Source organism: Ambystoma mexicanum, chromosome 8 (genome assembly GCF_040938575.1).
Source record: "Ambystoma mexicanum isolate Mex_15411 chromosome 8, UKY_AmexF1_1, whole genome shotgun sequence".
Classification (NCBI taxonomy): Eukaryota; Metazoa; Chordata; class Amphibia; order Caudata; family Ambystomatidae; genus Ambystoma; species Ambystoma mexicanum.
The window spans coordinates 1,127,231,147-1,127,253,089 of NC_090929.1; the positions used below are offsets into that span (position 1 = coordinate 1,127,231,147).

The following is a 21,943-nucleotide window of genomic DNA, read 5'->3' on the forward strand; positions in this document are numbered from 1 at the left end:
TTCCCTCAATTGGGCATGATCTGGGTAAAGAGTAACTGCATTTTCTCCAGTCGCCACAGGGCGACCTCTGAAATTTAATTAAGATGGGCACTCTTTTGTTGTAACGAGAAGTGTTCTTTCCCATTTATTGTCTTTCATTTTATGGACTTTGCTAAAAGGGCACCTACTTTTATTTATTCTGATGTTGGTTCAAAATAATTAGATCTTACACATAGACAAAACAAAAATCACATATTATAAAATCGCATATATCCCATTCCGAGCCTCACCATTGGGTGGGAGGCCGCCACAACCCTCGCCGGGTACTCATTTATAATAATTTTTAATAAGAGAACCATCGCCAAGTCCTTGGACAATACTTCTTTCCAAACATTAATACACAAACTTACATTTTTTTAAAATATTTTTAAAATGGCAGTTGTGAATGATGTTTAATTTCCGCTTGATAGGTGAAGCCAAAAATCATCTGACAGCCATTCCTTAGTATTCACATATTTTTCCAAAAATCTACTAACGTTGGGGCACTCAATCAAAAGATGATTTAGTGTTTGAGTATCGGTTGAAATTCCACAAAAACACATGGACTGTTCTGATTTTGAGTTATTCTTTCTTAAATATATTTCTCCAGAAGGGTGTTAATTAAGCCTACATCTTAAAATTGTGTTCTCAAGGATACATGTTGACATTTTGAAATGTATCTTTGTAATAAACCCAGAGTTTTCTGAGTTTTTCGAATATGATTATACATTTTATGTTTTTGTTTTTATATAGTGTCACACAAATCTTGCAAGAAAAGTTTCTTCTTAACCCATTGAGGGTTTATGAGTCAGTCGATTCGAAATAGAGATTTCCTCACTCTTCAGCTTAAAATCTTGACAGGCCCACATTCGTGATCGGAAATAATTTTGCAAAACAAAGAATTTTCTGGCAGGATCCTATAAAAAGTTAATATTATCCATTTTAACCAGACATCAAGTGAGGATAATCCTAGTTCAAATCGAATACATGCGATTAGGACACAATTTGGAAGGCACAAGCCCCCAAATTTTACTCTTCCATTTTGTTATAATCAATTCTGAGATTAAATGACTAATTTCTAATCCATTAAGCAATGAAGGTATGGGCACCTAAATTTGCCTGTGGCAATAGTGGGTTTCACCTGGTGAATCAGGACATTTGATAAAGTTTTGGTCACGCTTTTCATTTAAAACAATGCTGGTATTTGGTTTTTGAATGCTAGGCAAAATGCAACCACCTCGAAACAGAAAAAGCAATGGACTTTCATTGGCGCATTATGAAATGTGCATATCGACGTTATGGGGGCAATGTAGACACTAGCAACAGGATCTGCTTAAGTGGAGCAAGACTGGCATGTCAAACTATCTTGACATGTTATTGTTACGCCAATGTTTGAAATGACGGGCTATCACATTGAGCTGAATTTTGACATATGTGAGAGTCCCATGTTTTATGTGAGCGGCATCTCTTGCGAGTAGGTAGATCAGTGTATGTATGCAGTATTATGAAATATTTCAGCATTAGTCTACTAGTGTTGACACCACTCGGAAATGCGTTGGTAAGCTGGCTTGCGGATGCAGCGCCCTTGCATACAATATCAATTGTGACTATTTGATCCATTCTGAACATTTCTATTGTACTTTTAACTATCGCGGGGACTCCGTGCATTGGGTTAACTTGCACTGTATTTCAAATTGCTGTAATACTGTCTCCTGGCACGGTATGTCATAATAGTATCATTTCTACTTGCTTCTGATATGAGGGTTTATTTATATAGCACCTATACACAATGTGTTTCAAAGCGCTACACGACGACGGAGGGAACAAGTGAAAATACAAAACATTCTTACAGGCCATGAACGGCAAGAATGTGAAAATAACTGGGTCTATGATTGCTATTATTCCCAGTGTAGTAGTAGTAGTAGTAGTATACTGAATCCACACTTCAGTGTTGTGTTGTGCCTCCAATGGTTCTCCTGCACATCATTTTCTTATGGCCACAAACTATTTCATGTGGAGAAATCCACCTGTGTACTGTAACAGAATATTACTATATTTTGTATTTATTTTTATTTTTGCTACATCAATTTCTTTTTATTGCCGAGACAAGGTAAACCAAGGGTTTTGTGGGGCAGGGCAGAGCCCTGGCAGTCTCCAAAGAAGGGCTCTCGAGCTGTGGTTCTGCCGGGCTCCTGCCAACTAGCACTAGACGTGCCAACCCCCACAGACATCCCTCTGACTCCACAGTGCTGCATGGTAAACGTTTGCCTGCAGGGGTTGACGCTTCTGCTAAGATAAGATGTGAGCACCAAAAGTATGACAAGTGCTCCCACACCTCCATTTGTTTATTAATTGGAGGCACCAGCCCACAGACAGCCCTTTAGCCAAGGGATTATGGAGAAGGGTTGCTTGAGGGGGTTGGCACCTCTCCTGAAGAAACACAAGTACACACTGGACACTTGTAATTGCTTTTGGTGCACACCCATCTCCTACAGTTCTTAATGCCAGTGAGGGTCGGAGCCTGTGATTAAGAATCAAAAGGAGAGGGGCACACTTAAAGGAATAATATCAATGCGCCTCATCTCTCCTGCTTGGCTCCCACCACTTTCACTTAGGCCACGCCCCCTTCATTGAGCCCCCCACCCGCCTCAACCCCAGACTCCTCCCATTTAAAGCACTGGGTAAACTTCATTCGAATGTAAAAAACAAAACATTGTTTTTTTTTAATAACGCACAGAGTTTAGAGGCAAGCAAGTAACAATCACTATGGCCATGAATTAAAGAACAATAGTAGATCAAGTGCAGCATGACACAAAGACACCAGTCCTTTTGGGTGGGCACATGGCATTAAATCAGGGGAAGAACAACACTTGGGTAATTGAGAGAGAAAGCGGAAAGTAGGCATGAGAGGAAGGGATGGGTGAAGGATAAGAAGAAAAGAGAAGGATGAAAAAGAATGGTGATCTATGCAGAACCCCTTAGGAAGTCCTATCTAACGCCCCACGAAACTACACTAGATGTTCTCAAATGTTTGTATACTGTGTGACGAACTAAGGGTATTCGTCCCTTCTTCCCAAGGGGGGCCACCCCGTTCGAGGGTTGGGAGGTGAGCCACCTCCTCGATACCCTCCTTATGGGACCTCATGGGAGTGACTCTGCTTCGGGCACAAGGACTCCATTCCTAAAAGGAACTCCCTAGATTGCCCTACATATCGACATATATTGGACTGCCTGCTGGGAAGAATTATAACATCTTTATAGTTGGCTGCAGGCAATGTTGATGTGAATCTATCAGAAAAGAAAACGAGGATGTCTCTAAGACGAGACATGTATTTAACTGAGACGAGTGAAGGAAGAGAATATGGTATGTAGGGGAAGCCCCCTGATGTGATTGTGCCTTGGAGAGGCGGAGTGGAGCCAAACCGCGGAGCTGGCAACTTTCAAATCAACAAGGAATGCCACAATGGGAGGTCGGTGACCATTGCATTGGGGAAACTGCTGCCTGAGAAGAGTATCCAGGAGCTCGTCGTGGCGTGACTACAAACCCCTTAGGGTGGGCGAGAAGACCACTGAACGGCGCTAGGACCATCACTGCTGGGAGCGCAAGAAACTCCCTGTCGCCTGCGTTCATAGAGGGTTGCAGCTGAGGGGAAGTGGAGAATCCAGAACGGGAAATTCAACAACTGAGAAGAATAGCTGAGCATGAGCCGAGCCTTGCAACATTCCCCTATGCAGATGAAGGTACTGGGGAGAACGGGAAACATGGGAGGCCGCAGAGGCAAGAGTAAATGAAGAGTACAACTTGTCCCAGTCATAAAGACAAGATATGAGGAATAAAGTTGTCAAGGTGAAAGGCTCAGAAAGCAACAAATAACCCTGTGAGAAGAATAAAGAGGTACTGGGAACCATTACTCTGGGATGGAGGGAACAAAAACAAACCACAGGTAAAGCCAAAGCCCAGGCACATTTTCTGAGGAATATGATATAAGACTATCAAGAGAACCAGATAATAGAAGAAAGAGTAATAAAGAGAACTCAACAGTGGAGGAATATAAAAGGGAATCAACTCCCATGCAAGATAGCCAAGGAAACAAGCTGCAAGCAGCATAACCTTAAAGAGAGCACCAAGCCCAGAAGTGATTTACAAGGGCTCGTGAAGGAGGTATCCAGAGTTTACCAAAGATTATTTAAAGAATCTAAAGTGTAAGAGGGAGATTTCCATACAGAGATTATCAGAAACTACGAGAAACCCAGGAGAAAAAAAGACCTTCTCTTGGCTGAATTTAAGTTGGTTAAACGAGTGGTAGGGTCCTCGTTCTGGACAGGTCTCACTATGACCTGGTGTCGCAGCCAATTTACCAGGTCTCATAATGAACTGGGTTCTCATTGGTCACTTGGTAGCTCTCTCCACAAACTGGTTTCAGCTTCAGTATACAGGTCCAATTCTATGGAAGGCTTTGCACTCTTGTGTTGGGGTCGAGATAGTCACCATTTCATCCAGAAGGTGGTACCAAGTGGCATTCAAGTGGGAATGATTGATCTGCTGATGGTCCAGTTCTGGCTGCTATCTGGACTGTGCTTTCCCAGCCTCTTTTCATATTTATTGAGCATTTCCCCCTCCATCAGGTGATTGGTAGGGCCCTTTAGGGTTTTCTCTTTTCTCTGGTTGTGTTATTTGTGTGTGTTCATCTAATGGATATTTGAATTGGTAATATTGAACCTCTCTGCATTGCTTATTTGTTTTGATCTTATTGGCAGTGTGTTATTTACCCACCTTCTTGGAACCTCCTCTGTAAGTGCCCTTCTGTTTGCAGCATAAGTTTTCGAATGGAGACAGATCTGCTGCTTCCTCTGTGTCTCTGATGAACCAGGTGGGTTGCAGCCATTCTGCTTCCTTGCCCTAACTGTCGGACAATTTTGGGAATGTTTTGGTGCAGTTTTCTCAAACTCTGCGCTTATGATATGTTTTATTATTGGTATAGAGCATGGCCGGTTCTTGACATGGCACTCCTGCATAGGGGGCTAGCTATATCTCGCAAATATATGGATGGAACCGAGCATACTGGAGCTCTGCACTCAGTGGACTTGCTTGTTTTCTCCCTATCGAGAGCCTGGACTGGAGACGGTTTTCTGAATGTGAACACGCATACTTTCAAGTTGATCTATCATTCTGTGTTTGGGAAGTATTTCTGTTCCCTGCAGTGATTGTAACTCTATGCTAGTGGTGCTTCTCAGCCTGCCACAGATGGTAGGGGATTACATCATTGTATAACTGTCTAATCTGGGATGGTTGTATTTTCTACTGACAATTTTACAGCACGTAGGTCCCCTAAATGTACAGGGCCAAAGTAGACATCTGATAACCCTCTGACTTATGGGCAAGCTGAGGTGATCATGCGGTTCCTCTCTGCACGGCCCTGAGATCTGGCATCCCTTGAAAGACAGTGGCACCGGTTTCATCCCGCAGCCCACACCACAAGACACATGACACATGCAGGAAGATGAACTATCTTACTTGACGTCTACAAATGTTACATTTTCTTTGTGGGCAGTGCGTGGTGGCTTTCAGTGGTGTCCGCTGGATCCTACATACAAAGGGATTATATTTTTAAATGTACTTTCCGATAATGCGCTATTTGGACTGTTGTTCATGGTTTGCTTTGTGGCTTCTGACTGATAGCTTTAGATGCATTTATTTGTTCCAGAACATTGAACAGGTCAACGGCCACAGGGAATACACCTAGAAGATACCAGGTTTTGGCTCCAGGGCATTCACTATGGTGGCTGGGGTAATAATCCAGGTAGGCTTGATAAGCTCCTTAGTGCATCTAAAAAAGCCTTTGGAACAGATACAGATTGTGATTGCTCTCCGAAGCACTGTCTCAGGAAACCACCCACGGTGGTAATTTCCATGGGAGCCAAAGGCAAGGCTAGCAACTCTCCCTCAGGGTTGATGTCCCTTTTCAGGACCCTTCTGGTGTTAGCAGTTCAACTGACCAAGCAATTGCCATCTTGTAGGCAAGAGTAGATGTGAAGGTGTGGTATGCCTCAATCTTTCAAACTCCATTATCTAAATTCCAGATTGGAACACAGAAAATTGTGTGGAGGGAGCATTGGGGGTGGTGAGATGGGGACAAAGAATTATCCAATTCTAAATCCTCCATAATTCTGGGTGCATCCTTGCCAGGGAAGGTGAAGCTAGATGCCAAATAGTACAAACCACATCTTTATTATAATTCTATTCAGCATAGGTTTAGGCAGTGAGGAGACTTGCCAAGGCCTATTTTTATAGGCAGCTCTTTGGGCCCGAACCTCTCTTGATACCTGGGAAGACACCCATAGAAACGTGGAATAGCCAACCACGACTTAAAAGGGAAGGAATCTAAGGTAGAATCAGACTACAATCAGACTATATTGTTTAACCTGACTTCTCAGGGAAACTATACAAATTACAGTAAAAGCAGGTGGAGGCCCTGACAAGCCTACCAACCAGAATAGAGATTGAAGAGAAGTAAACTGTGAAAAATCCAAGGGTATTTCCCTGCCTGCTCACCAGGGATCTTCTATACAGGGGGCCAGGGGAGGGTCATTGCTTTTTGGTTCCCAACCCTAGGGGGGTAGCTAGACTGGATCACCTGGTCAGAGGGCCCTCAGGGATTGGGGAGGGAATACCCAAGGGTGAGACATGGTATTCCACCTTTTCTGATCCCAACCTATCCTACTGTCCCGCTACTGTCATATGATATCGTCACTCATGTCTTCTCCTCCTCCCCCATGACTTTGCATCAAATACTCCAAATAGAAGAAAAGGAAAGCTATCTAAAAACAAAGGTTGGCAGATTCCTTTTTTCTAACTATGACTTTGACCTATCCTCCCCTCCCTCAACTCATGTAGACTATTGTAAAACACAATCCTTTCCTTCCCTGTTATCCTCATTTACTGAGGATACAAGAATGAAAGGACCAGAACCTACACCCATTTATTATCATTATTGTAATAAGACAAGGAGAGGATTCGACATGTCACCCCCTTACCATTATGAACATCATTCTAACATTGAGGTGGGGAAGAGAAAACTAAGTAATACAACTGTCCCATCAAAAATACCCCTCTGAGACACGGTATCCCCCTTTTTTGACATTGGCCTAACACAGCCTTCATGGTATATATTAAGGCACAGTCTTCATTTCCCAAAATACCACTCCAGTACTGTGATGAAGAATAGGGAGTCGGAAGGAATACAGACTTTCTGTGTGAAACGCCACTATGGTACTGGGATGCAGAAGATGCAAACGGAGGCACGCCAGCATACTCAACGGAGATGTCCCAATAACATTGCCAGGCAAGGTCAGGCAATTGAACCAAAGTATACCCACCTACAACCTATCAACCAGTCACGGTGTATAAAAAGGAGGGAGAAAGCTGCAACAGCAGTAGCAGTCCTGGGAGTGACAGAAGCAGACGTTGTCAGGCTGAAAGGAGGCGAGACACTGAGGGGAGCCGGAGTATGCAGTGCTGCAGCTTGGAAGGTACCCACACCCTGAGGACTTGGAAGGCTGTTGGTCCTGGCAGGTGTGGTTTATGAGCTGGAGCTCCTAGGGGCAGAGGCGAGGCAGAGGAAGGAGGCCAACTGAGGGGCCATTATTCCACCCACCAAAATGAGTGCTCGCCCCCCTTGGGCACTGTAATAGTGCAGGAGTGCCTGAAGGGTTCGAGAAAGAACCCCTAGAGGCATTTCACATAGTTTGTGGCAAGCGCAATAGAAGGAAAGGTCTTCTAAGGGGAGCCGGTGAGTGTCAGCAGCTGGAAAACCCTTTGTGACTTTGATTGTGAGTGCTAGAGGAAGAACTTCTATTCTATCTAGTTTTAGAGTATACAGTGTATCAGAGTGGTCGTGTTCCTTCATAGAAGGGAAGGGATGTTTCTCCTTGTGAAATGTACTTTAAGTAAACCGCCTCTGTGTCAAAAAGGAAGACCTTTAGAAAAGGGGAAGCTGTGTGAAACTGAAGTGAGCAAAAAGGCATTGGGAGAAAAGGGAAGCTATGCGACTAGATGAAGTGTGAGCAAAATACCCAAGAAAAACTATAAAGGATAATTAAGCATCAGGGTGGCCCCCAGGCGAGAGAGTGACCCAAGAGAACCACAGAAACCCAGTAAAGAAAATATAATGAAACAGTAATTTATTAAGAACATGAATGTGAAAGAGAATCTTATTTTGGCTAATGAACTTTAACGAGAGGGCACAGTTAAAGCCCAGGGCACCTGGTTTTGTGACCTGTAGTGGGTGGACCATGCGATCTGACAACTGTACAACAACCAAGGGAGCCCCATTGAACAAGTGAACTACCTGACAAACTGAAGTGAAATGAGCAAAGAGGAGCCATTGAGAATGGGGAAGGGAACCCCAAAGGAAACCCCTTGAACTGGCATGGTTTTGCCAAAGGGAACGTTTGTGTTTAAAGAAAGCGCAACTCACCCAGTTGAAAATTTGTATTTTGAAGTGAATTCTGTGGAATCAAAAGGGTCTAAGCTTTGCCAAGGGAAGCCTTGGAGACCCATTGAGAGTGTAAACCAAAGGGCTTTTGGGTTTGGGGAGAGAGAACCCGGAGGAGCCAAATAAAGTACTGTGAACTTATGACAAGGGAAGCCTGTGGAACTTTGTGATCCAGTGTGCCTTGAACTTGGGGAAGGGAGTTACAGAAGAACTCCATTGCTAAACTATTTTTACTTTGAACACTATTGAGTTTTCTAAGTCCCATACACATTGTTATTCTGCACAAGTGAGGGCCAGCATAGGTATTTGTTTTGGACTGACAGACTTAGACTTTACTTTGCGATGGGGAACATTTCCACCTTAGAGCCAGGGCAAGATGGGCGTTACACCATCCTGACCAGTAGAATAAAGGCTTTCAAACTATCTTTTAGTTGTCTGTCATCTCTTGATACCGTTTCTGTCTCACAAACCAAAGAGCTTGGCAAGTGCTATATCTTGGACACTGGCAAAGACCAGACCAAGAAGAGCGAATGATTTGCTTGCTAAGAGTTATATCCCGGGCACTGGGAGAGGCTAGACTGAGAGCGTAAGTGGAAGAGCTTGTGGAAATAGCTTCCAGACCAGCACAGGAGGTTTTTACCCATGAGGGCGATCAGTGGCCCATGGGTTACAATAACGCAGCCCGACCAGGGAGAAGGAATGCCTGCTTAGTTATTTCCACTGGTATAGGAGGGCAACTCATGGCTGCATGATGAGAATTTTTGAAGCAGACATGTACTCTATGGCCCTCGGGTGAGCGGACTAATTGCACGTAGGCTCAGTTCAAAAGCAAGCTGTTCGTTATAAGCCTGAGATTGAGAAGACAAGTAGCGAGCTGGGTGTTATATACTTGACAATCTACGTTAGATTAGGGAATCCTGAAAGAAACTGTTGCCCCCTTGGGTAGTCCCTTAAACCACGAGTGCCACTGTCCCAATACTCTTACCAAATGTTTGCCAAACTTAATTGTTGACCATTTAGCAGTCCATGTTCTCAGAGCTAATTTAGGGACTTGGATGAGGAGGAAAGCTGTTTGCTGTGCCATTCCCAATAAGACATATTACATTTTAGTTTTTTTGCCCTGACTATGCCTGGCTTGAATCCATGCAGACCTGCTCTAATTTTGCTACTGCGCGTTGGCTGTCCTACCGCTTATAGGAGGGGCCTTTTTAACTTATCCACGACAGGCGCTAAAGATTAGGAAAACTCATCTTGTAATATTGCTGCTTTTTAGGTTTGACATTTTGTAGTAGGTTTTTAACTATGTTCTTGAATAATGGATGTATGCAGTATTGTATTCTATGTATTGTAATTGCAGCTTTATTTTGACATGTTTTATTGAATTGATTATTTCAAAATATCCCATGATTTATCACTATCGTTTTAGTTGAAAACCCACATGCCTTCTAGGCGTTTATTCCACACATCCTAGCTAAATTTCTTAAATTATACATTTTGGAATCTTGTGTTCTGTTGATCCCTTCTATCAATAGCATACTGCAGAGTTTGGTGTCCCAAAAGGACTTGGTGATGAACGCATTCAAGATAGTAGAGGAGTAGGCACTTGGTCACAAGAAGCAGGCGTGGACATTAGTGTACCAAAACAAGCAGGGAGTGGATATCAGTGTCCTGTTATGAGTGCAGTAGGCTTGTGGTGCTGCTCCAAGTATGACGAGACCAGAAGCAAGTGGGTACTGATAGCATGAAAAAAGAGTATTGGGCGCCAAGTTGACCAGTGAATATTGGGTGCTGACGTCACAAGATACAAGTGTGGAGTCCGTAATGGTGTCACAAGAAGAGAGCAATGAGGGTCTACTGATGTTGCTGCACAGTAAGACTGGGCAAGAGTCATACAGAGTTGGCATTGGTTTGACAAGCCATAAGAATACAGATTCCATGTAATGTGAGTGGGCAGGAAGTTCCACTATGAAAGATAAACACGTATGTGTGGAGATCACACGAGTCCAGGCAGGTTGTGGCACTGATGTCGCAGATGACCAGGGAAAGGACGACTGAGGTCAAAAGCAACAAGAGTACTCCTGGCATATGAGACAAAGGGGCACTGATGTAATGTTATACAGGACTATTGCAAATGAAGATTTAGGCAAAAACAATACCGTTGTCACAAAAGACGAGAGCAGTGTGAGTATCATGACTTGGATGACGAGAGCGCAGAAGTACTGCAATCGCAAAGGACCGAGAGGGAGTAAACACTGATGTTTGGCCAGAGTGGGTACTAATCGCACCACAGAGAGGTGTGAATATTGATGTAAGAATACATAGCCAGGAATGGATACTCATGCCACATTAAATAGAAAGGTGCATCCACACAAATAGGTTTTAGTGGGCTGTCCGTATAAGGAAGGGTTATTGGAGGGGAATGGCTGGCATTGGTGTTTTTGTAATTTGCTGGAAGCACTACGCTTTATATAGTTCATGATCAACAGACCCTGAAATACTCTGAACATAGCTTATTGGCAAGGAGGATAGACACCCTCCAGACATACTGTTTCTCTGCAAAGATCACGATTTTTCGAGACGCTGAGTATGTACTGCCTCCACCACTCTAGCTTGTTTACAACCTCTGCCTTTGTCTGTTTTCAGGGTACCCAGGAGCTGGGCAGACAGGTGATCAGTCTCCCGCAGGCCAACTACAACCTCCTGAAGTACATCTGCAAGTAAGTGGTGAGTGACCACTGATGCAGTCAGTGTGTCTGTTGTTTCACTCATTCCTTTTGCATACATTTCATTTTCAAACAGAAAATAGAATGATGATTGTGTGTGGAATCTACACCATCCACAGGGTTGAGGAGCAAGAAGGAGCTGGCTCATGAAGGTGGCTAAAAGCAAATTGTGCGGAACAGATTACTACCTGCATGCAATTAATGAAGGAGAAACTGTTAGAAGGCTTTGCATGATGAAATACTGAAATCACCAAAAAAGGCCTTGGCACAGGGGGGGAAAACCCATGGCAGTTAAAAGTTAAGCAGTCCCTGCTGACTTGAACCACCTGTCCTGTGTAGCCTCTCCATATCCCTGGAGCTAATGACCTCGGACCAAGCCAGGAAATCCCATCCCCAGCAGATGTAAACCTTCCTGTTTACATGTTCACTACTGCTATCGGCAGCCATGCCCTTCAAATCTACTTTTTCATTACAAGTACCTGTACTTGTACCTGCAGGTTCAGACCAGAAGTTGAACCTCAGATGCAGGTCACCGACCCATCCATTTTATGAATGTACTGCATAGAAGGACCACGGTCTAGTCCATAAAACGTGTTTTTGTTTATTAAATGTTTGCAATATCAAAATGTTAACTTTCATAGTGATCAACCAGTACATGTAATAAATGCAGTTCAAATATACTGGGAACTGTAAAACAGTTACAGTAGTAGTATTGGCATAGTATGGATGACTAATAGAATGCACACTCCTTATTAAACAACCAAACTCTATAAATAACGAATAAATACTTGTTGGATATGATAACCCATATAACTCAAGAGACTTTGGGTAAATAAGGATGAGGGGGAAGCATACCCTTAATGTAACCTAAAGACCAAAAAGGATGACAACACCACTACACTGTTTCGAAGTATTTCACAAGATTGACCAAATTCGTTTTAGAATGGATTATTTCTAATTAAATCACCATTGTAATCAAATTACCAAACATACAGGTGTTTTCAGTCTAATGGAAGCAACCTAATATAAGATATCATTTTATGGAATTTACAGCATAAAAATGTGTTAAGTACATTTCATTACAGAGTTAAAGTGATAAGTGCATCATACCATCAATTTAAGACATACATTACAATGTGTTTTTTTTAAAAAAAAGGCATAATGAGAACTTTCGTAGGTCTTACACCCCTCACCAAAACGTTTAATATTTAATAGTAGGTACTTGCTAAATGGCAATTATACTTTACTATTACCCCCATTTTTCTTTTTCACAAAGCAACCTGTTTCGTTGTTCTTGTAGACATGAATGTCCAATTAATGTTTAGCAGTAACCAAAACCCAACATGTTTCATTCTTTAAAATGTTATTATACAAATAAAAACTTCTTCGGGGGATTTTATTCTTATAACGTCAAGGATTGTTCTCAACATTCATCTTTTCTTAGACCAAACTCCCATTTCCAAATGTACAGTAGATGAATTCTTCACTCCTATTGTGTTAGTTCACCTAGGAAACAGTGTAAACGGCCTTTATTAGTGCTGTTAATCAATTACCCAATATACTCAACAACTCTGTTCATTAATTTCATATGGCAGCAGTTGAGGGGGCCTTGATATTGGGAATATACCTGTAATCACAAATGGAGGATAACAAAGGTGTGGTGAGCAAATTCCTCCCTCTTCCATTCCCCTGAGAGTTCAACATATTCATAAACCTACCCCTGTCATCAGGTGGTTTGTTATTCTCCAAGGGTTAGGACAACTACCATCCTAATATTAGTATGTGTACCTATGCTCTTTTTGCACCTAGCAACATCAATCGTTCTTTAATACAAATAACTATCTCTGCCAGTATACAAGTCATTGGGTGCCTGCTCAGAATGTGTCAAATCTATTCGTCCACATGAGATGTTATATTGTGGTTCAGCCGCTAAAAAGATATTTCACCAACTGACAACTTCAGTTTCGTTTTATGCTTTGTATGTCAGTAACCCGTCTAGCTGGAAACGAGAAAACATTGTGAGTTTACTCACACGTAATGACCAAATCAATGCGTGGCTGCCCTTTCTTCGTGATGTTACAATAGTTTGTGTTGCATTTAGAGGCTTTTTATGTAACTTCAATACCAAGCTGTAGAACAGTACAAAAATTAATGGCAAGCGCTATTTAATACACCTGTCCCTTGTATGTTAATACTCATTTTCTTTCCGAGACATGACTCAAACTTACTATTGTCAATTTCAGCATTATGCCATACGGTATTTTTGGAAAGAGCAGGTCCGGTTCCTCAAACTCGAGTACTTCACACGCGGGCATCACTTTTAAGTGAGATTGCAGAGCCACGTATTCAGAACTCGGTTTTCTCTTGTCCGTCATTTTACTCGTATCTCTATGGTTGTCAACTCCATAATGTGTCGACCATCTTATAGAGAGTAGTGCATTATCATATGATGTCTATTACTGCTTTACTCAGTAGCAGTCATTGGATCTCTTATTCACAACCACATCTATTAGTTCAATAATAGAACATGTACTGTTGCTAACGCTGATATAACAAGGTTATACAACTTTCTTTTAATAAAGTGATTTTGTAGTTATATTATACCTCCTCAAATGACATTCGGTTCCAAAGTTATAATTCAGAGTATATTGTGCCAGTCCACCTGCCCGTTGAGCCGACATTCAACAATATTAATCAAAAAAATGAGACGTTCCTTTTCATATCTCTTCTCCTCATTCGCTCCATCACCATTATGTAGAATCTGTAACAAGGCAGTGCATCTTAATGTGTTGTAGGAATGTCCCATTGCAACAAAGTGTTCTACCAAAGGGGCTGTGTGAGAATTGTTTTTTTTAATACAACTTTTCTGTTCGGTTATACGTATTTTGACTTTTCTCTGTCTTTCCTATATATAACTTTCCGCAAGGATACCAAATGGTGTAAACCACCATCTGTGAGTTGCAATTAGAAAATTGTTTTTGTGACCAAGGTCTTGTGAGGCCAATGTTCACTTCCTTTGATCTTTTTGTAGAATTACAACTACAGGGTCCACATGGTGTTTAGCCTATAGGTTTCGTTAGTCCTCAAGAATAAGTGATGCTTATTTGTTTCATATTTGATCTATTTTTGGTTAACATATCTTTCAGGTTGGACCCACTTTTAAACGCACACAAGGGGAGATTAAGGGGGAACTCGCCTCCATTTAGAATATGCCAGTTATTTTAACAATATTATTGATCTTGTTGGAAAGATGATTGAATGTGCTCACAAAGACTATTTTTTTTTTATCATTATTGGATTTGTCCTTGTATTCTATTGGAGCCTCTCTCATTTGTTATTAACTGCCCTTTTATATGCCTTTTTAACAATTGAGTTGGGATACCCGCTTGTTCTCAATTTGTAACAAAGTGTAGTTGCTTTTGATTAGAAAGTTCTTTTATTGGAACTATTACGTCTTAGTCTCAGGAATTGTCCTATTGAGAGGATAAGATAACCAACATTGCTAGTGTCTCAGATAAATATTACAATTCTAAAATGATTGGTGTTCGATTCAATACGTACCTTGCTACTGATCCCAGCAGACGCTTGTAGAGGAGGTCCCAGATAGGGCCTGCATTCCAGCCACCCATTTTGAAATACCAGGAACATACTAACCGAGATATGTGAAGTATGAGGAGCAAATAAACCAACAGAGCCACACTGGGGCTGTGCCCAGTGCCCATCAGAAGAGCAATACCTGTTGAAGTGCCAGTAACCAGTCGACCATGGGCAGCAAGGTACCCATTGAGACAACTGTACCAACAGTTGACACGAAATGAAGACTACTTACAAACTGTCCCCGAAGAGACCCAAAGGGCCTTAATCGAAGGCGAATGCTGACAACACAAGGGCCAGGACAGATGTACAGATGAACGAAATAGCAACCAAAAGATGACAAACAATGATGAAATGATATGAATAAAGAAGTAAAGGATTTAAAAGGAGAAGCGATGTTGAACTTTAAAGAAACATAACCATAAAGCAAGAAGCAAAATATGCAACTGGCTAAACGCCTGTAGTTAGGCTTGGGACGCAAGAAGCTAAGGAAACGGTACTGCTTGCTACACTTAGTAGAAGAATAGAGCGGCACGCGCCAACTATATATCTACCTCCAAAGAAGCACATTATACAAGTGCGACTCCATTTTAGAAAAACAAGATTAAGCCCAGAATGATAGGGATCAAGCAAGCCAGGATTCATATAACAGCACAAAGCCAGACGAAAGAGCGGAATTGAAATTTAGCAAGAAGCAGCTCATGCCTGGGAATTCGAGGTCACCCAAGAGGGGGGAGGAGAGCGGCAACTTCGAAGAAACAAAACTTCAGAACATAGCAGCCTGCCAGTGAAGGTCGAGATAAGGAGGCCCAGGCAGGTGGCAAGGCTAAAGAAATACACAAATAGAGGGAAAATGAAGCAGATTCACGATGTACTGACAAGTGACCAGCCAAGCGCGAAGAGGTACCCACGTCTGATGTCATCCAAACACAGAGGATGCCATAACTTCTCCTGATAAGCTAAAGTTTTGAGGCATCCTCTGCCAACTAATTGACACATAGCCTTAAAGTACTGATTGATGGAGGGGAGGCAGGGTGAATCTTGGGGCATACCGCATCTGGGTGATAATTCTGCATGCTGCTAATTAAAGTGGAGATGTATGCCTACGGGTGTAATCCATCCAATCACAATGGACCAAATAATCAAGGGTCCTATAGCTAGTAGAACCAATGAGACATCGTACTTTAGTGACGTTTGACACAAATGATGTAGAGGGAGGGGTGTAGACACCCACCCGATAAGAGTTATCCAATCCTCACACTTTGTACCATATACAGATATAGTACCTATATTTTCTCTTTTAACCAATAGAATTGCATGACAAACTTTTTGGTTGTTACACGTCAATGATGAGGAGAATGTGCTATAACTATTGCTGTCTGAATGAAGAAGGGGTAAATTGAAGCTAGATGGGTGATCGCATCACTGGTTTTTTCCTATTGTTTCCCCGTCTTTTGTACTTGTCATTAAATGCACTTCCCTTTGCCAAACCATTGAGTTGTCCTTATTGATTGGTAATGGAGGAAGAGAATCCTGCACCCCATCCCATCCACCTCAAGGTGCAGCTATCTCGTCTTAAAGTACTCGAGGGTGAGCGCTGATCCCATGGGCCCATCTGAGGTCGCTCCGCCCTCTCGTACACTTGGTAGCGGAGAGGATGGTTTTGACAATCAATTATTGATTAAAATAAGACACCTATTGACCGTTGACACAAAGTAACTCTAGGTCTTCGGCAATATCACGAGTCCTTTGCGATTTGGCTGAGTAGAATGTGAAGCTTTCCGTGGACAATGGTAGTTTAAAATCAATACAAAACTGCAGTGGGCCTGAAGGGTCCTGTTTTTAAAAACATAACCCTTCCCATTCCTACGGGAAGCGAATCAGACGAAAGGCCAAAGGAGGCGGTAACAGAGGCGGTGATCCCAAGGGTCCAGAGAGGAACCATGCGAGCGGTGAATGAAACAAAAATTTCAATACTTTGGCAAATATCATAGACATTAGAACAAGTAAGGGGAAAGGTAACGGAGGTGAAAAAACTTTGTCAAAGGGACGTTATGGTTCCAAGTAAAACCGAAAAACGCTTGAAATTCGCCAGTTATGGTAAGCTAAGCAACCATAATTCACGCCACCACCGTGCACTTCTAAAACTAACACCAGGACATCAAAGATGACATCACAAATGTCATTGATGACATCACATGTGTATGTACTTTTCATGAAATGTGTACAAGGGATTCTTATTATAATGTTACGAAACAAGTGTCAAGGATCATTGCAATAAATATCATACCCTAATTAGTGCATTGAACGATGCATTGATATAAATAGCATTCTATTATGGGGTTCTATCTAGTATACTAAGCTACTCATACAGAAACATAACATTGTGTGCAGCGTACAAGATGAAGGTATAATATTCGTAATGTTAATATGTTGAATAATGAAATGATAATTGTTTTCTTAATAGATTTTTGTGTACTGTGAAATATGTAATACGTAGCTAATAAAACACATGTATTACATAACTTCATTACTATAGGCAAAACACAAAGACACAAGAACACATACCAATATGGGTATATACAGGGAAAGTGAAGTTGGCAAAAAAGCACAAGTAGTAGCAGAAACAATTCATAACTTAACTGATTATTTTCATGCAAATAAATGATTGTTCTGTTTCAAAGCTGCTATTTGCCCTATGTATATGTATTACTTGATGTGATTGGACCCACAGGGAAAGTACAGCTATAAAAAAAAAAAAAAAACAGAACTATCAGAAAGTGCTCATAAGTCTATTGATTATCTTTATGCACAAAAACGATTGCTGTCTTTCAAGCTTGTGTCTTCCGGTATGTATGTTTCATATGATGTGACTGGACTCTAAGGGAATTACTGTAAGAACCTACTTGAAGGATACGTCTACAAATAAAATAAAATGTTTAGTTTCTGACTGTTACTGAAGAAAAACATGTGGCCTAGATATGTCAGCAAAAGAAAAAAGAGTGAGCCAGACATGTGATGTCATCAGTGATGCCATCAATGACATTTGTGATGTCATCTTTGATGTCCTGGGTGTTAGTCTTAGCAGTGCACGGTGGTGGCGCGAGTTATGGTTGCTTAGCTTACCATAACTGGTGAATTTCAAGGGTTTTTCGGTTTTACTTGGAACCATAACGTCCCTTTGAGAACGTTTTTTCACTGAATTTCATAGGTTTTTAGTAGCGCAACTTAACCATAATGTCCCTGTAACATTTTTTTTTAACTAAATTATAAAGGGTTTTATTAGTGCAACGTCACCATAACATCCTTTTCAATAGATGAAGACTACTAACATCTTATGTCCTCAAAGTGGGAACGCCGGGTGGTAAAAAAAAACAAAAAGATTTTCCTTCCTACACCAGGACGCCTGCCGCGTCCCGGTGTAGGAAGGAAAATCTTTTACCAAGATGGCCACCATGGAAAGGGAAGGCGGGGTGTATAAAGAACACAACAGGGCATGAGCGGGGGGTGAGAGGGAACAGGGTACAAACGGGGCATGAGCAGGGGGTTGGGGGGGGGGAAAGGAAGGAAACGGTGCAAGAGCAGCGGTGGGCGGGAGGGGGAAAGAGACACGGGGCAAGAGCTGGGGTGGGGGTTAGGGAGAGAGACACACGAGGCATGAGCGAGGGGTGGGGAGGAAGGGGAGAGACACACGAGGCATGAGCGGGGGGTGGGCAGGTGGTAGAGACGAGAGGGGCATGAGCGGTGGGTGGGAGAGAGAAAGACACACGGACATGAGCGGGGGGTGGGCGGGAGGGAGAAAGACTGTGTGCAGGCGGCAGATCCCGCTCCTCGGCCCTTCGCTGGCCACCGTGTGCCAATGGCGTGAGCGGGGGGCTGGAGGGAAAGGGAAGACACGGAGCATGAGTGGGGGTGAAAAGGAGGACACACGGGGCATGAGTGGGGGGGTGGGAGGAACAGGAGACAGACACGGGCATGAGCGGGGGTGGGGGACTTACTGTGCAGGAGGGATACAAAGCCTCTAATGCGAGGAACAAAGATGGCGGGCGTCTCTGAAGACAGACGCCCTGCACGCTTTCACCCCATCCAATGAGAGAGCACGTCAGATGTCCGCGGACATCACGCAAGCTGCTTGCCCAATCACCGTCCTGTCCGCGGAGCGAACAGAGAAGTGTGTCCGCGAAGCGAACACAGATATCACTAATTTTTTTCACTTACATTTTTGTAAATTTTTTTAAAAACTACTGGACGGATTTACACCAAATAAAGCAAAGCACACTTTCGGGACCAAGCCGCCGCTCCTGCCGCAAATTTGGTGTAAATCCGTCCAGCGGTTTGGGCTGTAGGCGTGAGCAAAGTTTTTTCCCATTATGTCTATGGGAAAAAAAAGTTTTGGGACCCCCCCTATAATTTTGCCCCCCCCTGGACAAATCCTCACCAAACTTTGCAAAAAAATTCAGAGTGACCCAAATACTTTTTTTTTGCAAAGTTTGGTGAGGATTCGTCCAGGGAAAGCAAAGTTATAAGCCGCCCAAAAAGTGCTCTTCCTATGGAAACAGCAACTTAACCATAACTACATGGCCACTACCGTGGACATGTATAATATATATATTTTAACTTTCTCAATTATTCTCGAGTATATGTATATGTGTGTGTGTATTCCTGCACTTTAATACAGCAGTCAGAAGAAACGTGAACTCGGAGCCCCACATAATAGGGGACGACTAGGCCACTACCACGTTTAAAGACGTCATATAAGGGGTTCGTTTAAACTCCATGTCATGGTACAAATTAGAAGGCAGAGATATTTGTGTCCAGCTGGTGTCGGTCTAGTCTGTCAAGTGTATGTTGTACGTGTTCCGTTGTATGTCGCATGTAAGAAAATGTGTCCTGTGTTTGAAACTAAATATGGTTTTACGCGATTATATAGACAAAAAGGAATCTCGCACAACTTGATGATTTGAGTACATTGGTAATATAAAAGTTAGGTGGAAAAGATTGGATTGGAGCTTGCGGTATTTGGCGCTCGCTCATATTGTGGGAGTGTTGAAGTTGTATGAAAGTATTGTTAGAAACGGATTTAAGCATGGAAGACATTACCCCATTAGCACACTTAAGTAAGCAACTGCCGAAACATGCACGTAAGCTTAAGAAATATAGTACCGAGTGGGTTAAGGGTACTGCCCACAAGATGTTTATGCCATGGCCACAAAATGGGTCTTTATCAAAAGCCGTCTTACAGCATATGACGACTTACTTGCATGCCACATATACAGGCAAGAAACTAGAGAAACGCCTTGCTGTTCTAGAATTTTGGAAAATGTTCGAACAAGCAAAGGAGGAAGAGCCACCTGCTGACTGGATACTAAACGTATGCACAGAGGAGGGTGAGATGCCCACTGCGCCACTTGCCCCGCCTAAAACAGAAATCGAGGGAAGTAAGCCTGAGGGACTCTACCCATTAAGGGAGCTTAAAGCAGCTACAGGGTACAGCAACCCCGCATACGAGTCACCTACTTATAGTGGTGATGAAAATCGAGGGAAGGATCGGGTCCAGAATCTTACCTCCGCAGTCCCGAGGGACAAGGAGAAACGCGATGAAAGGAAGGAACAGGCACAGACAAGTGCATCTCTAGGAGAAAGAGGGAAAGAAATGGAAAAGTAGTGAAGACAGAACTGATGAGATAACAATTGCAAAAGACGAAGGGGGTGGTGGACAAATATTTTTGAAACTCGACGCAAAACTAAGTGATGACGTGAGGCCTAAGGAGAGGTTAGATGAGGCACAGATAAAGGAGAAAGAAAAGGAGTTAAGGGATAAAAAGACGAGAAGGAAAGATAGGCTGAGGCGAGAACAGCTATACTGCGAAGAGCAAGAAAAGCAGCTCGAACGCAAGCAGAAAGCAGCCTATGACCTGTACAGGCAGAAACATCGAAGGTTGAAAGAAGAGCAAAGGGTACGTGAAAAAAGGATAGGAAGATGAAAGATGAGGAAATTCGAAGGGCAGAAGAATGTAGAAATGAAAGAGTAAGGGAAGTGGATAAGGTTAGAGAAGAGGCGAGGAAACGCAAAGAATTTGATATTGAACAAAAGCGTAGACGGAGGGCACGCAATCTCGAATATCTGGAGCGGAAAGTTAAAAAACCCGATCCTATTGTAGAATTGGAAGACATTGAAGAATTCTTTCCTGTGTACGATTCAGTACCAGGCATGTCCAGGGCAAGTATTGAAGAGGACTTCGACACCCGAAGCGTCGGGGAAACGATCGATAAAATATATGATGGAATGGGACTGGAACAATTACCCAAGAGGGTAAGGGAAGACGAGCGCTTGGAAAGCACTCAGTTGTATGACACTGAGGATGTCACCCGAAGTAGTGGGAGCAGGAAACTGTCGCTGGACAGATTAGAAATCAGTAAGAACGATGAAGTTGCAAGGAGTTGCGTGAATTGGGAACAATGAATGTCCGACTCCGGAGAGGAAGCGGAGTGTGAGACAAATGAAGGGAGACGGCGCGATAAGTGGCTCCCAAGGGACAAGGGGGTACGATGGTCGGATGCTAGCGAGTCCGCACCAAGGACATCAGAGTCTGACCAGCATGAAGGAACACCCCATGGTCAGAGGGGGGTGTCGGCACCCCCTAGGCAGACGGTGATGTGGGAATGCTAACCCAGCGATAGACAGGAGAGCTATGAGGGAAGAGAAAGAAGGCTGCGCATTCCAATTTCCGCTGTTAGAAAAAGGAGGAGCAAGACTGCAATATATTCCATGGCCACACATGGATCGAGAAAACCTAAAAAATAAACTTCCAATGCTGACATCGGGAGCAGGGAAGTTGATACACGAGTTAGAAAAAATGACAGGGGGTGTCACGTTAGCTATAGGGGACATTAAAGGTCTCCTGATCGCCATACTTGGTGAGAGAGCAGACTATGTGTGGACACGGGCAGGATACCCATAATTAAAACTGCACACGACAGAGCACCATTTAATAATTGCAGAGCAGAAGTTTGGAAAACGATACAAATGCTTTACCCGGACACTTCCAATATGGGAGCTATAATGACTCAAAAAATGAAGGAGTCGGAAGATCTGTTGATTTATATCCAGAA

At 42.8% G+C, this 21,943-nt stretch overlaps 1 protein-coding gene across 4 annotated transcripts in view; it reads left to right on the forward strand.

The window, feature by feature from the left end:
- Positions 1–21,943, forward strand: part of ARHGAP22 (Rho GTPase activating protein 22) — a 986,960-nt gene that overhangs the window by 853,031 nt on the left and 111,986 nt on the right. For all 4 annotated transcript variants that reach the window (XM_069611165.1, XM_069611166.1, XM_069611167.1 and 1 more), the window contains one exon: positions 11,157–11,230. In XM_069611165.1, the coding sequence (XP_069467266.1) occupies positions 11,157–11,230 (74 nt within the window). The remainder of the gene's footprint in view (positions 1–11,156; positions 11,231–21,943) is intronic.